The sequence below is a fragment of the Colletotrichum destructivum genome, chromosome 7 (genome assembly GCF_034447905.1).
Source record: "Colletotrichum destructivum chromosome 7, complete sequence".
Classification (NCBI taxonomy): Eukaryota; Fungi; Ascomycota; class Sordariomycetes; order Glomerellales; family Glomerellaceae; genus Colletotrichum; species Colletotrichum destructivum.
In genome coordinates, this window is record NC_085902.1 from 84,000 (window position 1) to 105,847 (window position 21,848).

The 21,848-nt window shown below is 50.9% G+C and overlaps 11 protein-coding genes across 11 annotated transcripts; 7 read left to right on the forward strand and 4 right to left on the reverse strand.

Moving 5' to 3' along the window:
- Positions 1–89: 89 nt before the first annotated feature.
- CDEST_10548 (Putative metallopeptidase, catalytic domain superfamily) lies at positions 90–1,177 on the forward strand (the record flags this gene model as incomplete). Its single annotated transcript, XM_062926704.1, has 2 exons — positions 90–858; positions 934–1,177. Exons 1-2 carry the CDS (start codon positions 146–148, stop codon positions 1,175–1,177), a joined length of 957 nt encoding a protein of 318 aa, XP_062782755.1. The 5' UTR covers positions 90–145.
- A 367-nt stretch (positions 1,178–1,544) lies between these two features.
- On the reverse strand, positions 1,545–1,864 carry CDEST_10549 (uncharacterized protein; the record flags this gene model as incomplete). The annotated part of the gene is made up of 2 exons (XM_062926705.1): positions 1,545–1,631; positions 1,703–1,864. 2 exons carry the CDS (start codon positions 1,862–1,864, stop codon positions 1,545–1,547), a joined length of 249 nt encoding a protein of 82 aa, XP_062782756.1.
- Positions 1,865–2,647: 783 nt separating this feature from the next.
- On the reverse strand, positions 2,648–4,118 carry CDEST_10550 (Putative zn(2)Cys(6) fungal-type DNA-binding domain-containing protein). Its single transcript, XM_062926706.1, has 4 exons — positions 3,920–4,118; positions 3,358–3,864; positions 3,020–3,268; positions 2,648–2,945 (listed from the first exon to the last, which is right to left on the reverse strand). Exons 1-2 carry the CDS (start codon positions 4,103–4,105, stop codon positions 3,502–3,504), a joined length of 549 nt encoding a protein of 182 aa, XP_062782757.1. The 5' UTR covers positions 4,106–4,118; the 3' UTR covers positions 2,648–2,945; positions 3,020–3,268; positions 3,358–3,501.
- Positions 3,280–3,471, forward strand: CDEST_10551 (uncharacterized protein; the record flags this gene model as incomplete). Its single annotated transcript, XM_062926707.1, has 1 exon — positions 3,280–3,471. The coding sequence occupies one exon, from the start codon at positions 3,280–3,282 to the stop codon at positions 3,469–3,471; it is 192 nt and encodes a 63-aa protein (XP_062782758.1).
- Positions 4,119–4,380: 262 nt separating the features above from the next.
- On the reverse strand, positions 4,381–6,612 carry CDEST_10552 (Putative TauD/TfdA-like domain, gamma-butyrobetaine hydroxylase-like, GBBH-like domain superfamily; the record flags this gene model as incomplete). The annotated part of the gene is made up of 3 exons (XM_062926708.1): positions 5,923–6,612; positions 4,561–5,858; positions 4,381–4,510 (listed from the first exon to the last, which is right to left on the reverse strand). Exons 1-3 carry the CDS (start codon positions 6,148–6,150, stop codon positions 4,381–4,383), a joined length of 1,656 nt encoding a protein of 551 aa, XP_062782759.1. The 5' UTR covers positions 6,151–6,612.
- A 72-nt stretch (positions 6,613–6,684) lies between these two features.
- CDEST_10553 (Putative class II aldolase/adducin) lies at positions 6,685–7,822 on the forward strand (the record flags this gene model as incomplete). Its single annotated transcript, XM_062926709.1, has 5 exons — positions 6,685–6,954; positions 7,025–7,103; positions 7,177–7,370; positions 7,425–7,482; positions 7,542–7,822. 5 exons carry the CDS (start codon positions 6,685–6,687, stop codon positions 7,820–7,822), a joined length of 882 nt encoding a protein of 293 aa, XP_062782760.1.
- A 2,051-nt stretch (positions 7,823–9,873) lies between these two features.
- CDEST_10554 (Putative major facilitator, sugar transporter, major facilitator superfamily) lies at positions 9,874–11,857 on the forward strand. Its single transcript, XM_062926710.1, has 2 exons — positions 9,874–11,516; positions 11,611–11,857. The coding sequence occupies exons 1-2, from the start codon at positions 9,935–9,937 to the stop codon at positions 11,703–11,705; spliced, it is 1,677 nt and encodes a 558-aa protein (XP_062782761.1). The 5' UTR covers positions 9,874–9,934; the 3' UTR covers positions 11,706–11,857.
- A 1,498-nt stretch (positions 11,858–13,355) lies between these two features.
- On the forward strand, positions 13,356–15,007 carry CDEST_10555 (Putative major facilitator superfamily, MFS transporter superfamily; the record flags this gene model as incomplete). The annotated part of the gene is made up of 3 exons (XM_062926711.1): positions 13,356–13,590; positions 13,657–13,757; positions 13,826–15,007. The coding sequence occupies 3 exons, from the start codon at positions 13,356–13,358 to the stop codon at positions 15,005–15,007; spliced, it is 1,518 nt and encodes a 505-aa protein (XP_062782762.1).
- Positions 15,008–15,589: 582 nt separating this feature from the next.
- Positions 15,590–17,190, forward strand: CDEST_10556 (Putative FAD dependent oxidoreductase, FAD/NAD(P)-binding domain superfamily, MTOX family). Its single transcript, XM_062926712.1, has 2 exons — positions 15,590–16,821; positions 16,874–17,190. The coding sequence occupies exons 1-2, from the start codon at positions 15,683–15,685 to the stop codon at positions 17,076–17,078; spliced, it is 1,344 nt and encodes a 447-aa protein (XP_062782763.1). The 5' UTR covers positions 15,590–15,682; the 3' UTR covers positions 17,079–17,190.
- Positions 17,191–17,230: 40 nt separating this feature from the next.
- On the reverse strand, positions 17,231–19,214 carry CDEST_10557 (uncharacterized protein; the record flags this gene model as incomplete). Its single annotated transcript, XM_062926713.1, has 4 exons — positions 17,231–18,360; positions 18,441–18,537; positions 18,610–19,110; positions 19,167–19,214. The coding sequence occupies 4 exons, from the start codon at positions 19,212–19,214 to the stop codon at positions 17,231–17,233; spliced, it is 1,776 nt and encodes a 591-aa protein (XP_062782764.1).
- A 903-nt stretch (positions 19,215–20,117) lies between these two features.
- CDEST_10558 (uncharacterized protein) lies at positions 20,118–20,915 on the forward strand (the record flags this gene model as incomplete). Its single annotated transcript, XM_062926714.1, has 1 exon — positions 20,118–20,915. One exon carries the CDS (start codon positions 20,118–20,120, stop codon positions 20,913–20,915), a length of 798 nt encoding a protein of 265 aa, XP_062782765.1.
- Positions 20,916–21,848: the final 933 nt, after the last annotated feature.

Genomic DNA, 21,848 nt, shown 5'->3' on the forward strand with positions numbered 1-21,848 from the left:
AAGAAGAACATTACTTCAGAGCTACGCTGAGAATAAAGTATATCAATTCTCGGCATCTCCTTCAGCTACCTACACATACAGTTTCAAATCGTACATACTGCACTTTTTGCTTCTAGGCACGAGGCTCTAACAATCCTTTCTCACTATGCATTTCCTTACGTTATTTCAGCACCTGATAATATCTCTATTCATATATGAAGCCCAGGGTCTTGTCACATCCCGCGGGTTCAGGTTCACCACCCCGAAAAATGGCCAAGAGGGTGGATGCACCCCAGAAGATATTGAAATTATCCGCCACGAACTGAAAATTGTAAAGGAAGCTGCCGAAACCGCCGCCCGCGACGTCACCAATTACCCTTTCTTTTACGCTTTTCAAAAGCCGAACAATGCGTTTTTTAAGGATAAGCAATTCACCAAAGCGGCAAGGGAGTTCTTTCTTCGTATGGCTCGCATCGCAGACGAATCTTATCGCGGTGACAACTTCCGTATCCATTGCCGCATCGAGGACTGCAGATACATGGGAAGAGGGACTCACGCTATATTGACGGAAAGTGTCATGCGCCAGTTTGTGCCCCCGGTATTATGGCTTATGAAACCATCTGATCCTGTCCTGGCTTTCTGCGAGCCATTCTTCACCGGAGTTAGTGGAGTTCCTACTCAACAGCGCTTAGAACAATTCAGGCAGGACCTCAAAGAACTCAAGGAGGGTAAAGTCAAGAACTTACAGTCGACGTCCGTGAACATGGACAAAGTCGCCGACACGAGGAGCAAGGTTATAATGCACGAGCTGTCACACATCAACTATGTGGCCAAGCCCATAATCGACATAGTGAGACCCAACGCTCTTAGAAAAAAGGCGTAAGTTTTGCCTTACACTTCTTTAAATTACAGGCGTGAAGAATAAGAGAATTGCTGATGCTCCGAGCTTTACAGAATGGCAGACTACGTTTACGACGTCTTTGAATGCTATCAACTTGCTAACGGCTGGTGGAAGAGTGGCAATGGGTGGACGGGGGATGTGAAGAATGGGGTGAAGGGGGTGAAGCGGGCTGCAATGAATGCAGAGAATTGGGCACTGGTTGGAATGGGAACTTGGTTTTCCAAGCAGTTGAGGATTAAGAAGATTTCCATTCCGGGAGCACGAGACAACCACTGGGGGCAGGAAGCTGAAACATAATTGCAACTGATAGAGCCATGTTCATAGCAAAACTGGAGGATGATTGAGGCAAAGTCTGCAACGCCAGTGCAAGGGACGTTGATTTCATGATGATTGTCATTGCAGACGCCTATAGCGGCGGCCTCATTACATTGCATACGAACCTAGGTCCGGGCCCTAGCCTTGCATTGGTTGCCGTTGATGCGCCTTAGGTTGTCACGGGCCTGGTCCGCGAAAATAGCCCTCGCTTTTCCGAATCGCGCGCTGCAGTTACGGTTACGCTGATAGATTCGGTCAGCGATGCAGTGCGCACGTCACGAAGACCAGCAGATCGGCTAAGGCTCACCATGCGGCGCTCAAGCCGTCCGCGGGCAACGAGCACGTCATTCTACCAACTGCCGGGAGAGTCCTGCATCTCCTCGGTGTAAATAGAGAAGTTGGGGTTATACTGTTCACGAATCTGGGCTTCAATGTCCTGGAGCCCACGTGTCAGTCAGGGCCACGCTATAACTGGACTAGCACAGCACATGTGTCGATCTGACTTACCTCGAAGCTGGCACCCCAAACCTCGACCTCGGCTTTTCCGGGAACGACAACGCCCTGCCAGCGGACCTCTTCCACAGGAAGAGGCGGAGTGGACGGTACGGGCAAGACGGCCGACGCTGTTACAGACGCTGCGAGGCTCACGATAATGGCAGCGAAACGCATATTGAATCTTTTGAACGAGTCGTACTAGACGAACCTGATGGACTTGATTGCTACAAAAAATTGAGTGTCGATTGTTTGGATGATTTGAGGATGTTGAAGAGCGCAACTTGCTAGGTGTTTATACACGAGTCCAACGGGAGCTCGACAAGGGACGTTGAGACCCCAGTCGTGTAACCGGAAAAACTCTGGAATATCTGTGCAATATCTTCAGATGGAATTTTGGGGGAAATCCGCTTTCGCACGTTGTGTCTATGGTGTTTGGCCACGGCGTGCCAATTAGACTAAGGACCAGCAAGAAAGACATGGGCTACGCTGGATGTTCAGGTAGAGTGATTGGACTCCATCGAAATGGTAAGTCATGTCGTCTCTCCTTTAGCTTAGAACCTTCTTCTTTTGATATTGCCAAGGTTAACGACGGGGATTGGGGGCCTGAAGCTGTCAAGCCCCTCACAAGTCGAAGTGGGATTGGACTCGGATGTTAACCTAAAAGTTTGACGAGGAGACGGTAGCTTCTGTTTCCATACTAGCATTCAAGCTGCGCGCGTTCGGCTATATAGCTAAAGCTTGTGCGGCACGATGTACCTATCCCAGGACATTTCTCTTTTGTTTTTTCTTTCCCCTGTATATCACATGTGGGCAGTGGTTGAAGTTGTTGATAGATTGATAATGGTGATGATGTCTGTGGTGTTGTTATTGCCTTCAAGTGGGCCTGCCGCTTGACAGGCGCGGGGCTATAGGCCGAGAGGCTAAGGTGCCTATGGCAGGGCGATTGCTAGGGGGGCAGTTCTAGCCAGGGAGGGTCCATGACCCGTTGGATCCGGATATATCCTAATGACCAAAGTTCTGCCAATTTGCACCATTACTACAGCCTATCCACTTGAGTGCGAATAGACATCATTTTTGCTCTGGACAAGAGAGTAGCTAATAGGAGTCTACCGCTAATTAACCGAAACATGCCATTGTCCCCCCTTGCAAAGACTCGTATTAGCAGTGTGATTCGGTGTTTTACGTATCTAGATATGCTGTGGCAGAGTAAGAGTTGGTTGATTGTCGCCAGGGCTTAGGCGAGGTTTATTTGCATCTAAGAAGATACCCTGTTTGTTAACATGTATGATCGTTTACGCACCAGCCAGCCTTGAGTTTAGATGAACTGACACCTTGCGAAATCTCATAGAATGATAAAATCGGACAAAGAACAAGATTGGCTCGAGGCGCTTAAATCTCCTGATGCGCTCCAATGGGTTGACAAGAAAACCGACATCACGACGTCACTTTGCTCTGTTACCTCACACTGCAAAGTTGAAGCATCAGATCGATGACTCGGCGACGACTAAATTCTGTAAGCCAGATATATGAGTTGCTGAGAAACCTTTCCGACTGCAGAAGAACCCAGAACAACAGCATCTATCCACAAAATGGTCGAAAAGTCAGCGGGTATCTCGCAAGCACGGTGCAAGAAGCGCGTCGATATCGACGAGCTTGGCAAAACTGACAATCGGAAGCTTGAGGAGCGAGTCCTGAACCCTAGAGTTCAGATACTGGGACTCGATGCCTCGCATCTCTTGCTCATGCCATCAAATGCTGGCCCGGATCTGGTTGAGCACTGAGAACCAGATGTTAGAAAACGCAGTTTCGTCTCAAATAGCTACCGCATTGTCGTGGGCTGTTGGTAGTCGGATTGTGGGAACCAAGAGTGAGATGTCCGGCCTAGCGTCAAGAGATAAGAGGCCGGATTCGAGTACACTAGATAAAGCAGTATCGAGGGAACTTGGGTCATTCGTCTCTTGATCCGTTGGGCTGATGTGCTCAGGTTCAGTCATCCGAGCTTCCGTGGGGGGAGCGTTGCAATGGCCTGGTCGATCTCGACGTGCCTCGACGAAGGATACCGTGGAGAGTTGTTCGTGCTTGTTCGACCAGCGCAGCTGCTGCTCAAATCCGGGACACTGAACCCCAATTTTCACGCAATTCGTACATGCTGGTTGATTCTCATCGCATTTGATCTATTACAGTTACCAACCCGAATAGCCCCTCTTTCGTATTGGCATGTCAACTTACTCGTCTGGTCTTGCATTGTGAACAGCCCTGCCGTGACTTGCCGTTCTGTTTACGGGTACGCTTGATTGAGCCCGAACCAGCCCCTTGGGCAGATGTTGAGCGTGTTGTCACCATGTCGTGGCATGGGGGGGAAGGGTCGGATGTCACAGGGTTTTCAAGGGACTTGGATGACAAACCCCGCAACATGTCGTGTTGCAAGAATCCAAGCTTAACTCTGGGGAGAGAGAGGTTGGCTTAAGACCCACCCCACTCGTTGAATCGCTAGGTCACATTTCCTCTGTGGCTGGTTTCATACCCTGTGGCGCAGTTGTGTGCCTTGTGATAGTCTGGATGTAGGGGCGTAGGTTGGTTGACCCACAGGTCATTGGAGTTTTCCTTTTTTTTTTTTTTCAGTTCATTCTCACAGGTTTAAATGATGTGGCCAAAGCTCCTGGACTCCGGTACCCTTTTTTCCGTATCTTCTATCTGTCTATCTTGTTCTGCAACACACGCAGCTTGCTGTAGTAAGGATCCTTGTCGACGTAGGTGCCTCTCAACCATCTTGGTTTTCCGACGTCAGCCATGCCAAAGGCTCTTCGGGAGTGTAATATTCTGGTGTTGTCAAACAAACGCACTCCCCGGGGTTCATCTTGCGTTCGTACAAGTACTCTGGACGTTGCAAAAGGGCGTTGAACTTGGAGGCGGCTTGGTGCCACTTGTCAACTTTGCGGTTCAACGCTGAAAGAGCGGGCTGGGCGGCTTTCCATAATTGCTTCGAATCATCGTGGTTGGAAAACGGTGCAAGGAACGGAGGGCCCCAGTTGATTTTGCCAATGCAATCAACAAGCATAGCTTCCGTCCATTCAGGTCCACCTTGGCGGCTAGAAAGCTGGCTCCAGCCCTTGATGTAGTCCTGAAGATGGGTGTAGACGGTGTCGCCAATCCGGAGGGGTCGCAAATCAATAACCGGCTTGGTTGTGCGGTACACATTGGAGTCTGGATGGTTGTAGTGATAGTTCACCGGGACCGTCGCAAGAGTGTCGAACGCGTCCAGGTCCATGTGGAACAGGTCCACCGCGGCTCTGTAAGCATCTGCAAATACACTGGCCCCGCCTGTCGATGCAGACTGGACACAGTGTAGAAGTTGGATGTGTGGCGGTTGCTCAAAATACAACAGGTCCGTGTGGAAGCCTAGGTCGTGCGAAGTGTACGCGGCGTTGATTGCCTCGGGAACGGTGCAGACTGCCATGGACGTTAGCTGAGGGCCGAAAGAGGACGGAAAATCAGGGTTAGGCAAGGTGCGCATACCGTCCCAGGTGTAGCCGTAGAATGTATCCTTGACAGGTCCGATGCAGGTTGCGATTGTAGCGAGGGCCTCTTCGGTGCCGGGAACGTTGTTAACAAAAGCTAGACCATCGATTCGTAGCTGATTGATTACGTCGTATAACATGCTGTCGTCTTGCATATACGTGTTGTAGTCATAGTCCGGCAGGTTAAGAGCCTTCTGAGTCCACAACCTTTGCGGCGGGGCCGTCTGGTAAGCCCCAGGAGGACAACCTGAGCGACTGAGTTCTCTCAACGCTGCCAGTTCAATCATTGTAGTATGTTGGGTCGTGTACCCGGCTGCATCCCTCTCCCATGTGATACTCACGGAGTCTGTGGCAGCATCCGTCTCGATAGTCCGGGCCTGGATATCGCTGGGAATGTCGGCAGTCGAAAAAAGCCTTTGGTTCGTCGACTCGTGCACGCACAACGGGCATTGACAGGAATCTCTCAAGAGAATGGCCGAAAATTCAACTGTCTCCCCATCAACCACAATGGGCACCCTGGAAGACCGTTGAGCAGCCAAAAGCTTTTGCTCAGTCTTTCCCGAGGCAAGAGCATTCCTAGCTTGCGTCGACGAGTAGAAACGTCGAGCGGTAGTCTCGTTCGCTGGGCTTGCCGGTGTGCTCCACGATAGCTTGGGGGTTGGGTGGCTTGTGAGTAATCGTTGTCGGACTTGTAAAGCGGGTGCACCAACACACCGTCAGAACATGCGCTCCCTGACGCCTGGCTCTTGGGTTCTTGTTGTTTATCCAGGGCTGCGTGATGGAGAGCAATCGACGCGGTGGAAAGATTACATTCCTTGGTGAGATGGCTCTCGCTACGACATGAGCTTGGACGGCCTGCGTGATGGGAAATTGTGTATTGACGGCTTGGTCTCGAGGAACCAGGCTCCGGAAGTAACGAGTCACCAAGGGGATTTTAAACATAGGACGTTTGGAAAATCAAGATGCAGTGTAAATCTAATGGATGCAACAAGTGTGGGCAGGCCTTAACCTGTTTTGTTCAATTTTTACGATGTTAACAAGCATTATCAACGCTTTCTCTGGGTTTGTCCAGGCAAACATATTGTCACATGCTGGAGACTGTACATGATGTTGGCATTTCAAAGTCCCGTTCCAAAGCATGTGTGCTTGCGTAGCCCCATGCCCCTCTCGTACTTTTTCTCCCTGATGCTGTTGTTGTGGATGATTCCAGGTTTGCTTCTGACGTGCGGTTTTGAGACAGACTAACAGGTGCTCCCCGCTAGCCCCGCACATCTGGCAAGGCATCGTACTTAATTGCCCGATCGGGCCATGCGGATCTTGGCGACTGGTCCGCGAGGGTTGGACAGACGCGCCTTGATGCGGTGCTACAAATGCAACACCATCTGTCTGATCTGGTTCCTAGCAATTTTTCAGTTCTCCCTCAAGAAACTTCCTTGGTGTTTTTGTTCTTCCAAGAAAACAAATCTAAAAAACAAAATGTCGGCGACACAGTCTGAGACGGCCACCGTGGCCCAAACCGTGCGGTCAAGTGAAGCCCAGCAGGCCGGAAAGACGCCTCTGCAACTGCTCTCTCAGGGGACTTGTCTTCCAGGCATTCCACAACACCCTACCTTTGCTGCACACAGACAGTGGCTGCTAGAGCAGATGGCACTCGCTTTCCGTGTTTTCGCACGCAAGGGGTACACCGATGGGTTGGCTGGTCACATTTCTGTGCGAGACCCGGAAAACCCACACACATTTTGGACCGTGAGCGAAACACCAAACCAGTGCACCGTCTGGATGATGAGGAGTTATACACTGACTGACCTTATTGCAGAATCCCTTGGCTGTGCACTTTGGCCTGTTGAAAGCGAGTGACATGATTCTGGTCGACTACGCAGGCAAGCCGATCGGCGGTAAGGCCGTCCCGATATTCCTTTTCCCTCCCCTCTCCAAAACAACCCGTTATCGACTTATCCTTCTTCCTAGGGAACATGAGTCGGCCAGCAAACGCCGCTGGCTTCTTGATCCACAGCGCTGTGCGCAGGGCTCGACCAGACGTCATTGCTGCCTGCCATACTCATAGTCCTCACGGTATGGCATGGAGTGCTTTCGGACGCCCTCTCGAAATGATTACTCAAGATGCTGCCTACTTGTACGGTGATGCCCAGGCGGTGTACCAGGTTTGACTCTCCCTACTCTTATTCGACTGACTTTCGCTGCTGACACTGTCGTAGGACTTTGGAGGCGTCGTGCTCACAGAGGAGGAAGGTGAACGTATTGGTGCCGCGTTAGGTACGTTCGATGAGTAGTGTCCTGTGAAGCGTTTATTAACAGAGGTGTCAAATTTGCAGGACCGAGAGGCAAGGGCATGATTCTGCAAAATCATGGACTCCTGACCGTTGGGACGACGGTTGAAGAGGCATGCTTTTTGATGACTCTCATGGAGCGTGCTTGTCAATGTCAGCTACTTGCCGAAGCTGCAGCGGCAAATGGATTGCGCAAGGTCCTCGTTCCCGATGCGAGCGCAAAGTACACATTCGAAAATTCGAGTGATCCGGAAACCCTCTACTGGGAGGGACGGCCAGACTTGCAGTACGAAGAACACAAGTCAAAGGGGGAGCATCGAGGTTGATGTGTGTGGTTTTTTTTTCTAATGTGTTAGGTTAACAGCACGGTTCCAGAATCCTGTCTCAGCATGCTGCCCCTGTCGACAACAAATTGACATTCCCGTCCTCTTGAAGTACCAAGCCTAGGCAGTGTGTCTAGTGTCTTGGCTTCGGGTCAATAGCACCGAGGTGTGTGCACCTGCACAAATATAGCTAGGTGTTTACTGCGTTCTGTCAGCTCTCTTCCGTCAAGACTGCGCCAAGCTCAAGTGCCCTGGCTGTTGCCGCTGCGGTATGACAGTGTGGCAAGACATGCTTGCTTGGCTGGCAAAGTGCCATCCCGTGATTTCCGCGGCCGGAATCATACCAAAGACAATTCTGTAGAATCCTGGACTTTTGAGGGTTGTATCGCTGCACTGAGTTGCAGTCAACCTAGAAAAAGAACGGGTACTCACCCTGTAGCCTGACCATCAAAACGTGCGTAGAACAATCCAAGCTTGCAGGATTCTCACCTCCGCCCCAGCGTTACCCCGGGGGAAGGTTTCAATGTTACCCGTCAGGACAAATAGCACCTTTACAAAACCCATCATTCATTCCCCTGAGGTTTTGCATTCAGTTTGGACATGTCTGCATTGGCCGGCCGCCCACCGGATCTGGGATCCTTACCCCCACGACAAGACAAAGCCATTCAACATGAGGTGAACGGTAAACCAGCTGATTCTTACCCTTCGCTGGCACTCTATGCCGACAACCGAGACATCTGTTGGGGATCCTGGACCCTTGGCCAAATCAAGCCCTTCGTCCGACGTAAGTTTGCAGAAGCTCCGAACGAAAAGGTGGCAAAGCCAAGACGCCAAGGCTGTGAAGTGTGCTGGGGCGGCTAGGACTTTGAGAAAACAACAGACAGAGCTCGCGGCATGTAGCGACGAGATACGAACTCGTGGACATCTGACCTCGGGCTTGGGCCCAATCTAGTCACACACACGAAAAAGCGACAGTTTGAACAGCGCACTTGCCTGAAGAATCATGCCTTTACAATCATTCGTCCAAACATTATTCTGCCCAGAGCCCAGTCAACATCGCGTGGTGCCTGCCGAGATGCGAGGGTAGTGAGGGGAGGACCAAGAACTGAAAGGTGCAGAACTGAAGAGAGCGAGGCTGTGGAGAAAGAAGGTAGGGGAGAGAGCGAGAGACAGTGAGAGAGGGGGGGGGGGGGGGGGGGGGGGCACTGGGGTGGCAGACATACAAGCATACACATGAAAGAAAGGAGAGACAGACAGACAGAGAGAGAGAGGGAGGGAGGGAGGAATTGTGAGAGAGGCGGCAGGCATTTCCAAACCTGGTTATCAACAAGCAGTCACGACAGAATGACAGGGAGTATAAGAGAGTAGTGGCTTGGGCTGCGAGCTGCATCTGGAAGGCCTGCATCTGGCCTATCAGTTGTAAGGAATATCGACAGATGGGGTACCCCGGTCGAGGTAATTAGATTAAAATCCAACTAAGGATCCCAGCAATCTGACCGACATCCAGTCAATATTGTGGACTGATGCAACTCGCCCAGACCCCCCATTGGCTTGGGGGATGCGTTTCCCCGCCTGCTCCCCCGCGATTTCGGTTCAAAGATACCCCAGAAGCGCTCCATACCCCAGTATCGTCAACACATTTCCGGCCAAAAGATGTGGGGATTACGGGCCACCGTCCAATCACGGTTGGCAAACCTACTGCATAGCGCGATGGAGTCGACTCTGGATCACATGGGCTCGGTTTTAGGTCTCTTTGGGGAATCAAGCCGGGCGCGGTTGGAAGGGAAATGAGCTGGAGTTGGGGGGAGAACTGATTCGTGGACCCCATGGGGAAATGCGGGGGGTCGACGAGGTCCAACAAGTCCAAAACTCGGGGTTGAATTGGACGAGTTATCTAGGCAGAGAGTTGGCAAGTGGTTGGAAAGCGACAACTTGGCACCTTGGCATTCGCAAATACCAGACCATCGGGTCCAACGACCAGAGCAGCGCGACGTATTTATCTATCGCTCATTCCCCCTCCTCCTTGAACACTTCTCCTTTCCCTTTCCCCTTACCGACGCCGCTCTCTCCCGTCGCCAACTCTCAGTACGCTCCCCGACCCCAAGTACCGACACAATGGCCGAAAAGACGCAAAGCAGGTCCGTCGACCATGCCGAATATGGGACCTACAGACCCGACATCCCCCTCATCGAGGCCGCCGCGGCCATGAGCGAGGAGGAGAACAAGCTTCCTCGCAAAGAACTCTTTAAGCGCTACTGGCCGGCTGCCACATACAGCATGCTCCTCAGTCTGGCTCTCGTCATGGAGGGCATGGATGTTGGCCTCATCAACAACTTCTTCGCTCAACCTTCCTACCGAAGGAAGTTTGGTACGGAAGTCTCCCCAGGCGTATACCGCGTCTCGGCATCGTGGCAGGCCGCCATCGGCAACGGCAACAACTTGGGCAGCATCATCGGTCTCTTGCTCAACGGATGGCTACAGTCCCGTTTTGGCTCTCGCAAGGTGTATATGGGAGCCATGGCCGCCATGGGCGCCACAATTTTCACACTGTTCTTCGCCGTCAACGTCCAGATGCTTTTTGCTGCCAACATCCTGTGTGGTATCCCCTGGGGTATCTTCCAGACCCTCACCACCGCCTACGCCGCCGAGATTTGCCCCGCTGCCATGCGTGGATACCTCACCGCCTGGGTATCTATGTGCTGGGGTGCCGGCTCATTCCTGGCCACTGTCATTCTTCGTGCCTCCCTTAGCCTTAAGGGTGACCTCGGCTGGAAGATCCCATACGCAATGCAGTGGGTTTGGATCGTTCCCCTGTTCATCGTTGGCTTTGTTGCCCCCGAGAGCCCTTGGTACCTCGTCCGCTTGGGTCGCATTGACGATGCCGAGAAGTCTCTCCGCCGCCTGGCGCGCAAGAACCACTACACCGACCAGTCCATGGCCGAGACTTTGGCTTTGATGAAGCACACCAACGAAATGGAGAAGATTGAGGCTGCGGGCGCTACATACAAGGATTGTTTCCACGGAACCAACCTGCGCCGAACCGGTATCGTCTGCATGGCCTGGATCATTCAGATTCTCAACGGTCAATCTATCTGCTCTTACGCTGCCATCTTTCTTCAAACAGCCGGCATGAGTGTTGACCAGTCCTTCAACTTCAACATGGGCATCCAATCCGTCAACATCTTCAGCACGGCGATCGCCATTGTCTTGATGGGAACCATCGGACGCCGCATCTTCTTTTTCTTCGGATCTTCCTTCATCGGATTTCTCATGTTAATCATCGGTATTCTTGGGTCGGTACCCGCTGCGAAAAGCAGCGTCGCCCTCGGTGTAGGCGTCATCATGATCCTCACCAACATGACCTTCAAGGTGTCGCTGGGTCCGACGACCTACACTATTGTGGGAGAGACTTCTTCCAGTCGTGTCCGTGCTCAGACCATCGTCCTCGGTCGTGCCGTCTACGTCGTGGGTCAGATCGTCATCCAGCAGCTCAACCCGCGCATGCTGAACGAAGCGTCCGCTGGAGGCTGGGGCTGGGGCGCCAAGTCTGGTTTCTTGTACTTCGGACTGTGCTGTGTCTGGGCCGTCTGGATCTTCTTCTGCCTGCCCGAGACCAAGAACCGCACCTTTGCTGAGCTGGACTACTTGTTCCAGAAGAGGGTTCCTGCCCGTCAGTTCAGCACTCACCCCGTTGACCGTAAGTTCCCCTCTGTCGTGCCCCTTCCAAGTCGATTTTTCTTCGCGCTCGTGACTATGGGTTAGAGAACCACGCTGACGTCTGATCCACACAGTTTTCGAACTCACCGGAGGCGAAGGCACCAAGAAGCTTGACGACGAGCACCTGGAGAAGAATGTCAGCGAGATCCGAGAGGAAAGGCACGCTTGAAAGTGTTGGCTCGGATGGAAATGAGGTGCTGGTGGTATTGAGAAAAGAACAATACAACCGATATTTTACATGCAGCCTAAGTTGAAGACAGCTGCTTCAAGATGAAATAAGTGTTTTACTAGATTTAATGCTCCTTGAACGATGTGATACCTTTACTGCATCGGTTTGCACTGTATATGATGATGTTGTCACATTTTAAGCATACCACCCAATGAGTGAGTAACTGTCAAGAGCTTGACATTCGACAATAGCGTCCCACTTGGAATTTAGGTGTATTACACCGAAGCTTAGAGTGAAATTATGATGAATCAAAAAAGCGACAACCCCAAAGCTGATGGGGGAAGTAAGGACTAGATTCTAGGCTTATGACATAGTATTCCTTTTATAACACTCGTATTCAAACACAGACGTAGCTGTGTGCCTCTGGTCGAGATGTTTTCTTCTCCTCCATGCGCCTGTTCCTTTCCATTTCAAAGAAGTTGTTCTTCGTCGCGACTGCGGCCAAGATGGCCTGAACTCGCCCCGCTCAGTTCGCCTGTATGAGCGAATTGCACTCTGAACTACATTTCAATAGTTTCTGTAACCCATTCTTAGTGTTTCGTATCTATTTCTAGCGTTTTGAGGCATCTTTCGGTCGCTTTGCCGCCAGCGCCCGCAAAAGTCCTAAGCTTGTGTCTGCTTACCAGAATTAGATAATCGACTGAATGGCACTGAGAGGAAAAGCCGATACTTCAACTCAAGTTCGCCACGTACTTCCTAATCTATTCTTCATTTGTGCAGCCTCGATTTATCATCCTGCCTGAGCCGTCATTCCCCCCTACTTGTGACCAAGAACTTACATGGATTTCCGAGAACAAGACAAGCATTTCCGCTGATGCGGTCGTCCGGAGCCCCTTGATAATGATCCCCAAGGGGTTAGACTTCAGCCCGGAGGTGATTACTGGACATATCATGAGGAAATCTTCCGTTCGGCCGGAATGAATGTCAAAATTCACCTACATTTTCCAAGATACCAAGATGGCTTACTACGGGTGCCAAGGTGCAGTGACATGTAGGCTCTTGGTCATTCTTGCAGCAGCACTTTGTTGGGAACCTTTTGGGGTGTGCTGTGAGAGTCTTGGGTAGCCTGTGAGCTTCATCTCGGTTGGTCCAATCTCGTCTTACCATTTACCCCGTCTTCCAAGGTTGGTGATTGTCCAAGACTTTCCCCCGCGTGCCAATGCTTGTCCTTCCAGCCATTTCCCTTCCTTCGCAATTTGGCAAGCCGCATTCCTATCTTGCGGACATACGGACCATATGGTACCAAGAAAGCCAAGATGATCAGGGTCTTGGTCTATGCAAGCATACCTGGATGTTTGTACAGTGACGCGTATGCGCTTCCAGGTGTTTTACCTTCCTTCTGCCTGGCGAGCTCTTAACTTCCCTTCCCCCCCTTCCCCTTCGATCATCCAGTCGGCCGCCAAACCTATAAGTTGATATCATTGTACACAAGCTCTTCAGTCGAAGGCATCATCGTCACCCCACTTCCGTCCTTTTCCCCCATCCGTGCTGTTATCGCAGTCAACTTGGCTATACAGACAGAGGAGTCAGGAGCTAGGCTATTCTCGAACACATCACGCCTGTTGTGGCTTATTGCCTTAGCCGACCATCATGGCGACCGCTAACAAGATTTCCGACCCCACCGATGCGGACGCGTCGGGAGAAAAGGCCTCTTGGCCTCAGAATTCCGATTCGTCTTCTGCCAGGATCGAAACAGTGGAAGATGCATCCCATGTATACCGCGCATCCGTCGACAAAGCAACCGAGCGGGCCGTCTTGAGAAAGTTAGACTACCGCATAGTACCCATGGTGATGTGGGTTTATCTCATGAACATGATGGATCGAGGTAAGATTTCTGAGTCCTTGATTCGACTGCCCTTGTGCAACTTCGAGGTCTGACTATCTGGTGAAGTGAACATAGGGAACGCTCGGCTTTTTGGCCTGGAAGACGACTTGAATTTGGGTGAGGGCCAGTTTCAGCTGGCAGTGTCCGTTCTGTTCGTCACTTACTGCGTGAGTCGGGTTGTTCCAATAAATTTATCGCATTTGATAGAACACTGCTAATTGGAAGGCCTTTCCAGCTGTTCGAGGCCCCATCCAACATGATTATCAAACGACTCCAGCCTGCCCGCTATCTCGCCGGCCTTACCATCGCCTGGGGGTTTGTCGCGACGTTCAGCGCGTTTGTGAACAACTTTGCGTCCCTCGTCGCTTGCCGTCTTTTGCTTGGGCTCTTCGAAGCTGGTTTCTTTCCCGGCGTTGTTCTCTACCTATCCATGTTCTACAGTCGCCGCAGCCTGGCCTTGCGTATCGCCTATTTCTACGGGACAGCTGCTGCTTCTGGCGTTGCTGGTGGCCTTGTAGCGTATGGCATCAGCTTCATGGACGGAGACCATGGATGGCGCGCCTGGAGGTGGATCATTCTTATCAACGGGCTCCCGACCATTGTTACAGGCATCGTCATTCCATTTGTCTTACCCAACAGCCCGGAAACCGCCAAGTTCCTTACCGATGAGGACAAGGTCAATTTGGTCCGCATCCACGAATCCGAAGTCGGCAGTGCCAGAAATCTACGCGAGATGGAGTGGTCTGACGTCAAAGATGGTCTCAAGGACTGGACCACGTGGGCATATTGCTTCGCGCTGTTTCCGATGCTCACGATGCTCTACTCGTTTGTGGTGTTCCTCCCGACCATCATCCATGGCCTAGGAACATGGACTGCTACGGAGGTGCAGGCCATGACTGTCCCGGTCTACGCAGTTGGTGCCATCGTCTACATCACCTGCGCTCGTTTAAGCGACCTCACACAGCGTCGAGGATACTTTATCATGGGATCCATTGTGTCGTCTATGGCAGGATACGGCATGCTCATTGCAGAAAAGGGGTCAGCCGTTTCCTACGCTGGTACTTTCTTCGTGTCGATCGGCATATTTGTTTCGGCAGGCATCTCTTTTGCCTGGGTTCCGACCAACAACCCACGCTATGGTAAAAGGGCGATCTCTACAGGCTTACATCTGACAATCGGCAACTCCTCTGGGGTCGCTTCTCCTTTTCTCTTTCAGGGCTCCTTCGTTCCGGGATACGCTGCCAGCATAGGAATGCTAGGTTTCTCCCTCTGTCTGAACGTCTTACTCCACTTGCACTTCAAGAGGCAGAACAGACTTCGGAATGAAGGGAAGTTTGACTACCTGTTGGAAGGCAAAACAGAGGAGGAAATTGAGGCCATGGGAGAGAAAAGCCCCAGGTTTCGCTTTGCCACCTGAGGGACGACGAGCAAGAAGGTTGTAAACAGCTTTAGATATAGCCAAGAGCCCGACAATCTCTACCCCTTGGCTTTCATGCATCTCAGTTCCACGTCAAATATCAACTGTACGACACTGCGGAGGAAAAGCAGCCGGGAGATCCACATCAGGAATTTAGACCTTGTTTGTATCCAGGTTGTTTCCTTTCTTTAGGCAAGAATGGCCCACATGCTGTACATCGTATCGAGGGCGGAGTAGCCGGCAAAACGCAAAGCTTTTCTTTAACACAGGCAGAAAGGGCATGACATAATCCGTGATTCGATGGAAGCCTGGCGGGCGTGAACAGTCCTGTTACCAGAAGAAGATGCCGGCACTTGCGCGCAGATCCTCCCAAATATTCCCCACTTGGTCGTCTGGAGAGACCCGTCTCTGTTGCATCTTCTTATCTGATGGACTATGTACTAAAAGGCGGGGGATGCGGAGAACGCGGGGTCCCCGCCATTCCGACGTGGCTGAGAACCCCGCGAAAACGCCGAATCCCGGACTCTCCGCTGCATTTAAACGGTGTCCGTGTCGCCGCCTTCAGGATAGACTTTGCCAACAAAAACAATTGGCTTGTTCCAAAGAAGAAACGAATGAAATAAAACGTCGTCCATCGAGAACTTGTTTCGACCAAAGACATCCCCCACTCAAATCATGACCGAAGCTACCGTTCTCATTGTTGGTGCAGGGACTTTCGGCACTTCCACTGCCTATCATCTTGCAAATACATACAAAGACCCTAGTCGTGTCACAATTATCGACAGATGGGCCCCTTCATCTCCCACAAAAGCTGCAGCCGCCATAGATGTCAATCGCATCATATATACTGACTACGCCAGCCCATTGTACTGCAACCTCGCAAACGAGGCCATCCATCCATGGTTCTGGAGCCAGGATCTCGGCCACTTCTTCCACAAGACCGGAATCATGGTTCTTGACGATCAAGGAAATGACTTTTCTGAACGTGTTCGACACACCCTTCAGCAGCGGGGGTCTGATTATACCAAGAATGTCGATGTCTCACATACTGCGAAGCAATGGGAGGTGCTCAAGGGGATGAAGACGGACGACGTAGGAAATTCGTACTTCAACCCAGAAGCTGGTTGGGCCGACGCTGCGCTGGCAACTGCCAACTTCATGACTGTCGCCGAAAAGAAAGGTGTCAAACGAGTGGTTGGCGAAGTTGAAGAGCTGTTGTTCGATGTCCAACGGCAAAGGCTGTTAGGTGTCCGTACCAGCGATGGTCGGAGATTTACAGCGGACCAGATCGTACTCGCAGCGGGGGCATGGACAAGCAGCATGGTTGCGCCAATCGAAGACGCGTTGCGGGTTCAAGCACAGGACCGCATCGAACGCCAGATACAGGCCGTAGGAAGGCTGTCAGTGTACTATACACTCTCAGCAGAAGCGACGGACCGTATGTGCGAGACGAATATGCCGATCATCGCATATCGACAGCAAGCCATCTTGACACCTCCGTCACTTGAAAATCGAACCCTGAAGATCAATGACATCAGCACGGAATTTGTTAACATGGTTACTACAAAATCTGGACACCAGATATCGGTTCCTTCAAACCGACTCCAGGAAGACGTTCCTGAAAACCTCAAAAGAAAGACGAACAACGTCTTGCAGTTGATGATACCTTGGTTCTCTTCAGAGCAAACTCCGGAACGATGGAGAGCTTGCTGGGATACGAAAACGCCAACAGGCGACTGGCTTCTGTGCAAGCATCCGCATCTGCAGTTGGAAAATCTATTTCTCACAGCCGGCGGCAATTTTAACAGCTACAAGTAAGTAAAGCCCGCACTGGAACCCCGCAGTATAACTGACAGATAGAAACAGATCGATGCCGATTGTGGGCAAGTACGTGTGTAATATACTGAAGGGGAAAAGCAACGGGGCTGAGAAAGACACAGCTTGGGGATGGAAGAGCGGTGAAACTTTGAGAGATGGCGGCCGCAAACAAGAGCTGGGCTGCAGGGAGACATATGGTGTCCGCCCTAACTTCGAAGCTTCCGACAGCGTCAAGTTCTCTTCCAGGCTTTAGTATATCGTACATTAAGTTGAATGTAATTTTCATGCAATTATAGCTTACAACAGGGTTTCGAAACCCCAAAACTAACACTAGATGTAATGCAAATCTGGCTACTCTAACTAAAGCTTGTCTTCACTAACGTAAATGCTCTGAATTGCGTTCACCTAGGAACCGTTTGCTCCCTTGACGTACGGTGCTTTGTAGTCGTATGGTCGAGGATTCGTGTTGTAGAACTGGTCAAACGCTAGAAGAGGAAATCCAGGGTCAGAGGCTGCGATAGCACTTGGCCAGCAGGGGTTGACCTCTAATCCGTCCTTTGGGGGCGGGTTGCCGGTATGGCCCCATTTCGAGATTGTGAATTCCGGTCGACTGGTTACTGTGACAGCGGCATATGTTCTTGTTAACCCCCCCGACACTGTCTGTATTTGCTTGTTTGGTGCAGAGTCGACCCTTGACTTGAAGCCAGAATTCGGTATGTCTTTGATAACAGATCCAAAACATGCCCTCTTCCACATTTGCCCTGCCCCTATATGTTCTGACCGCGGCAGCCAGCGGATTAGCTGGCCTTGACTGTTTACTCCTGCGTTTGTGTAGGCTGGGTCTTGGGGGCCCAATAAGTACGCCGGTGGATATTCGTCACGGTGACATCGTTTTTGAATGCGATGCACTTCGTCTTGCCAGCCGGCACCATTGTGCTGGTTACTCCAGGTGTCAGTCGCTTTGGCATCCATGCGATAAGTTGTAGTTGCGGCCTCTGGAGGACAAGTCAAAGTAGACCAACTCGGGTTGACGCGGATAGCTGAGCTGTAATGAAAGCAGGCCTGTGACCAAGCCTGACTACACTCCTTCGCAATGAGAGTAGGCTTGGCATTGGGTGCGTAAATAGCGGACGTAATAATCAGCTCATTCCGAACTGTTGCGTCATTGATGCAGGACTGAAACCGCAGCGTGTTCTTAGCAGGCCCGATTCGCAGTGTGGATCTTGCGGGTGGTACCCTGCACTTCTTGGGTTTCGACTGTTGGACTCCGTTGTTGTTTGGTAATGATCTGTCTATCGGGTTGCCGTTATCACCCTTCCGTCCGCTGCCCTTTTGAAGCTTGTCTGATTTTTCCTTTCGGTCGAATCGATCTTTTCCGTTGGGAGAGGTGCTGAGAATTTCGTAAACTCTTTTGATATCTTCAGGGACTAAGTTTGTTCCGCCGCATGGTTGGAGCCACCATGAAAACGCGCCTTCTGGATCTTGCTCCTTGGGATATAAAAATGCTGCCATTTGGGCTGCTGTGTTGACCATATCTGACCAGGTGCATTAATTATCAACTTTCAGCCCAGATAAAGAGTTGAATTTGTGAGTAGGGGGCTGGATAATGACATACCAAGGGTGGTATCAATGGCTTGGCCTACAGCAGGAACGTATGACGCGCCAATGTCAAGCAGAAGCTTCAAGGTCGACATCATAACATCACATCCGATCTGCCGAAATATAGTTAGCTTTGCTATTGCGGTTCATTACAACAGCCGATCGGATGATTGCTGTTTGCTTACTTGCGCAATCTTCGGCATGGCCTCCAAAACAATCTCTGCTATTTCATTGACGAGCGGGTTATCGCAGTGGCATGTTCCGCCAGCAATCGTCATTCCTGGTCCCAATTTCTGCCAAGGAATTGGTTTGTCGAGTGGCCACCAACCCAGGCAAAATGCATTGGAGGTTCTACCCTCTTCTTTGGCCCTTTGAAGTTCTGTGCTGCAAACGGATTCGCACTTCTTCTTCTGGGTCTCCCAGTGCTCAGATTCTTTGAAAATGGAGCACTTTTTCCCATTCTCCCACTCGGTCCGGTTGTGAAAATCGTCAGGGTAATCAAGCTCCGAGGGCGGTCCACTCATGTCTGGCCCTATGATACGCTTGGTACACACATCTTCCGGGCAATGGCCATATTTACAGGCGAAACGGCAGAGGATGTCCAAGTCTATGTTCGTGTCGTCCCAGGCGACGACATCGACATATGTCTCCGTTGGACTTTCTTCTGGTATGCCCCTAGCAGTACACTAGCACAGGGATTCTAGACAGAAGCCATATTTGCAAGAGAATTCGCAAAGATCACCTGAGTCCGTGGTTCTATCCTCTCCGGCGGTACATTTCTCTTGTGCATTGCGTCGTTTGTTTCGAGTGTTGTCGTGCGCCGTATGTGGGTATGCGTGGTTGTTACAAGGTAGTGAGACGTCGTGTTGATCGAGAAAGATGGCATTGGGGTCCTCGATAGTCGCTGCTACGTCAACAATCGTGGTTCGAACAACATTGACGCGTGTGGTAAACTCATCAGAGTAAACCGTACTCGCCAACAAAACAGAAACAAGAAATGTTGATTTCATTTTCAATGAAGTTGGATGCTGAGGGAAAACAAGTCATGGGAAGGGTTGTTGAGTGTAGCATAAATTCCTCCCACTGTTCTCCCAAGATGCCTCACTTTATATGTTTGGCAATAGTTAGACTGAAAAACTACGTTTCCATTTTGATCGGTTGAACATATTTTTTCCACCCACGGTCGTAAATAAGTAACTTTTGAAACCCATAGAAACCATAGAATCCATAGATGTAGCAGGGCGTTCCAGCGTATGACATGGAAAGTTTTCATATTTGATAGGATCAAGAGACCTTGTGAATTTACTCTGGAGGCCGCCTTTCCAGACAATTGTTGGGTGTCCTTTTTCTTCATCACCTAATTAAACAAGGTTCTTAGAAACGACGGCTTGTTAATGGCCTCATCTGCTACCCTGGCTCGATATCTGCTCCGAGGCTTTGATATTTTCTTGCTTTGCATGCGTACCTTAAGGTCTGGCATGTGTTACACTTTACCAGACAGGTATTGGATGACTCTTCAAAGTTGTATTAGACTTTCTCTACGCCTTGGCGAGTCTGCCCATCTGGTCCACCTGACATTCAGACAAAACTCAAATCTCTTGACTTTTATCTTCTTATTTGGTCTTTTGCACAGAAAAGCCACCTTCCGTCCACCACTCTTTTCGGTTTGCACACCACCGCCCCTACAAGAACAATGCCGTTCCTTACGGACACTCGCTACTCGCAAGAAGAGTGTATTGAATCTGTTCGAGATTTCTACAGCTTTCTTACCCATATGTATCTTCCAAAAGACTATGTGAAGGAGCCTCCAGAAGGTGGCTGGCCTTCCATCACTCCAGAAATCCTCAAAGATTTTGGCAAAACGAACGAGGTCATATCTCTTCTCCGCCAACTGCCTTACATACGCCAAAATCACAACGGCAAAGATGCACATGCTGCTCCTTGGTGCTACTTTGCGGACTGGGACACCCTAAGCCAGGATATGGAGCGTGGGAGAGTGACAAGCTACGAATTGAAGCTCTTATCAGAAGGCGCCGATATTCAAGACAATGTTCCTCCCCACGCAATCAGCCTTGGGTTAGGAGACCGCGACAATTGCGTGTTTTTACTCGACACGAAACTGGGAATTGTGTACTGGCACGAGTGCCCAGGCGAAATCAAGGATAACCCTTCCAGCGAGCGAATCTGGGACGACCCTTACGAATGGGCTCCAGAGAACGAGGCCGATTGGCGTGGCGATGCCCCTGCCTGGACCGTAAAGGACTTCTTTGGGGTTCTCAAGGATCAATTTATCACATTGAGCTTTATCCCAACTAGTCCACGATCCGTTATCGACATCTACGTCATACAACATCCGAACTCGGAAGGCTTGATTGAGAGGCTACAAGAGACATACCGCTCGCATGGCTGGCCTGAATTGGAGAGCTTCTGCAAGCATAAATGCTTGGAGGCAGTGGAGGCAATCGTGAAGCAGTACGATTCGGCTGTTTAGGGTGATGCCAAGTATGGACTAAGAGGAGAAGCGGTTCTTGCATGTTATTCTTGTTTACTGTAGTCCCTAGCTATGCTAGCTACCCGAGAAAGTAAAATTTACTGTGCTGCACAGTGCCTTTGGTTACAGACAAGTTATGAATAACTCATGAGCTGGAACATATTTGAGATTCCGGTTTAACAGAGGTGACGCAGGGAAAGAATGGAGGCATCATTCTGGGCAACAGCTTCCGCGAAATGCATGTTCTTGGTCTCGGACAAGCACCACTGCTTCTTTACAGTCTTGAGGCTGGGACTGACAAGAAGGCGCTTTTTTTGCCCACAGAGCCGCAAGCTTGTTACCGATCAATTTGTTTGCACAGGGAAAATACGCTGGGCATACCCGCCATGTCGATTTGGTGGTACAAAGACAAGAGCAAAACGTGGCTTGCCGAGTTGGGACGGGAGAAGATGATGGCGGCAAACAACAGGCCTCCGTTCAAACTGCGACTTGGACATCCAAGTCGGGTACTTGCCGGTGAAGAGACGACAAAGGGCGGCTGACGACAAGTGGTGGGAATTCCGTCTGGTAACTTTGATTCGCGATAGCCCATAGGAGAAGTTAAAGTTGCTGGTGGGGAACAAGACAGGCTGGGATGGTTGAAGGGCACCTATCACAAATCTCAGTAAGCTGAGTGGTCAAAAAAAAGGCAGTAGAGTGGGACACAGAAGAAGTGGAAAGGAAGCCGGCGGAACGCAGCGGCAGGCAGCAGCTGCTCAATGGATTGCACGTGGCAGGGGAGGTAAGTTGCAGCTGTTGCAGGGCAAGCGGCGCTGGGCAGCCACAGAGTTGTGGTGTGCACGGAGCCAGCTGCAGGGAAGGGCAAGGCGGTGACATCAAAGTTGGGATCAGTGGGATGTGCCTCCTCTTGCTCTCGAATGACGAGAGGGACCA

Excerpts from the sequence above, each read along its gene's own strand:
- CDEST_10550 (XM_062926706.1), bottom strand. The coding sequence starts at position 4,105 with ATGTTGCGGGGTTTGTCATCCAAGTCCCTTGAAAACCCTGTGACATCC. Across the intron at positions 3,865-3,919 it reads CACAATGCAAGACCAGACGA|ATCAAATGCGATGAGAATCA; the intron begins GTAAGTTGACAT and ends TAACTGTAATAG.
- CDEST_10554 (XM_062926710.1), top strand. The coding sequence starts at position 9,935 with ATGGCCGAAAAGACGCAAAGCAGGTCCGTCGACCATGCCGAATATGGG. Across the intron at positions 11,517-11,610 it reads CAGCACTCACCCCGTTGACC|TTTTCGAACTCACCGGAGGC; the intron begins GTAAGTTCCCCT and ends TGATCCACACAG.
- CDEST_10556 (XM_062926712.1), top strand. The coding sequence starts at position 15,683 with ATGACCGAAGCTACCGTTCTCATTGTTGGTGCAGGGACTTTCGGCACT. Across the intron at positions 16,822-16,873 it reads GGCAATTTTAACAGCTACAA|ATCGATGCCGATTGTGGGCA; the intron begins GTAAGTAAAGCC and ends AGATAGAAACAG.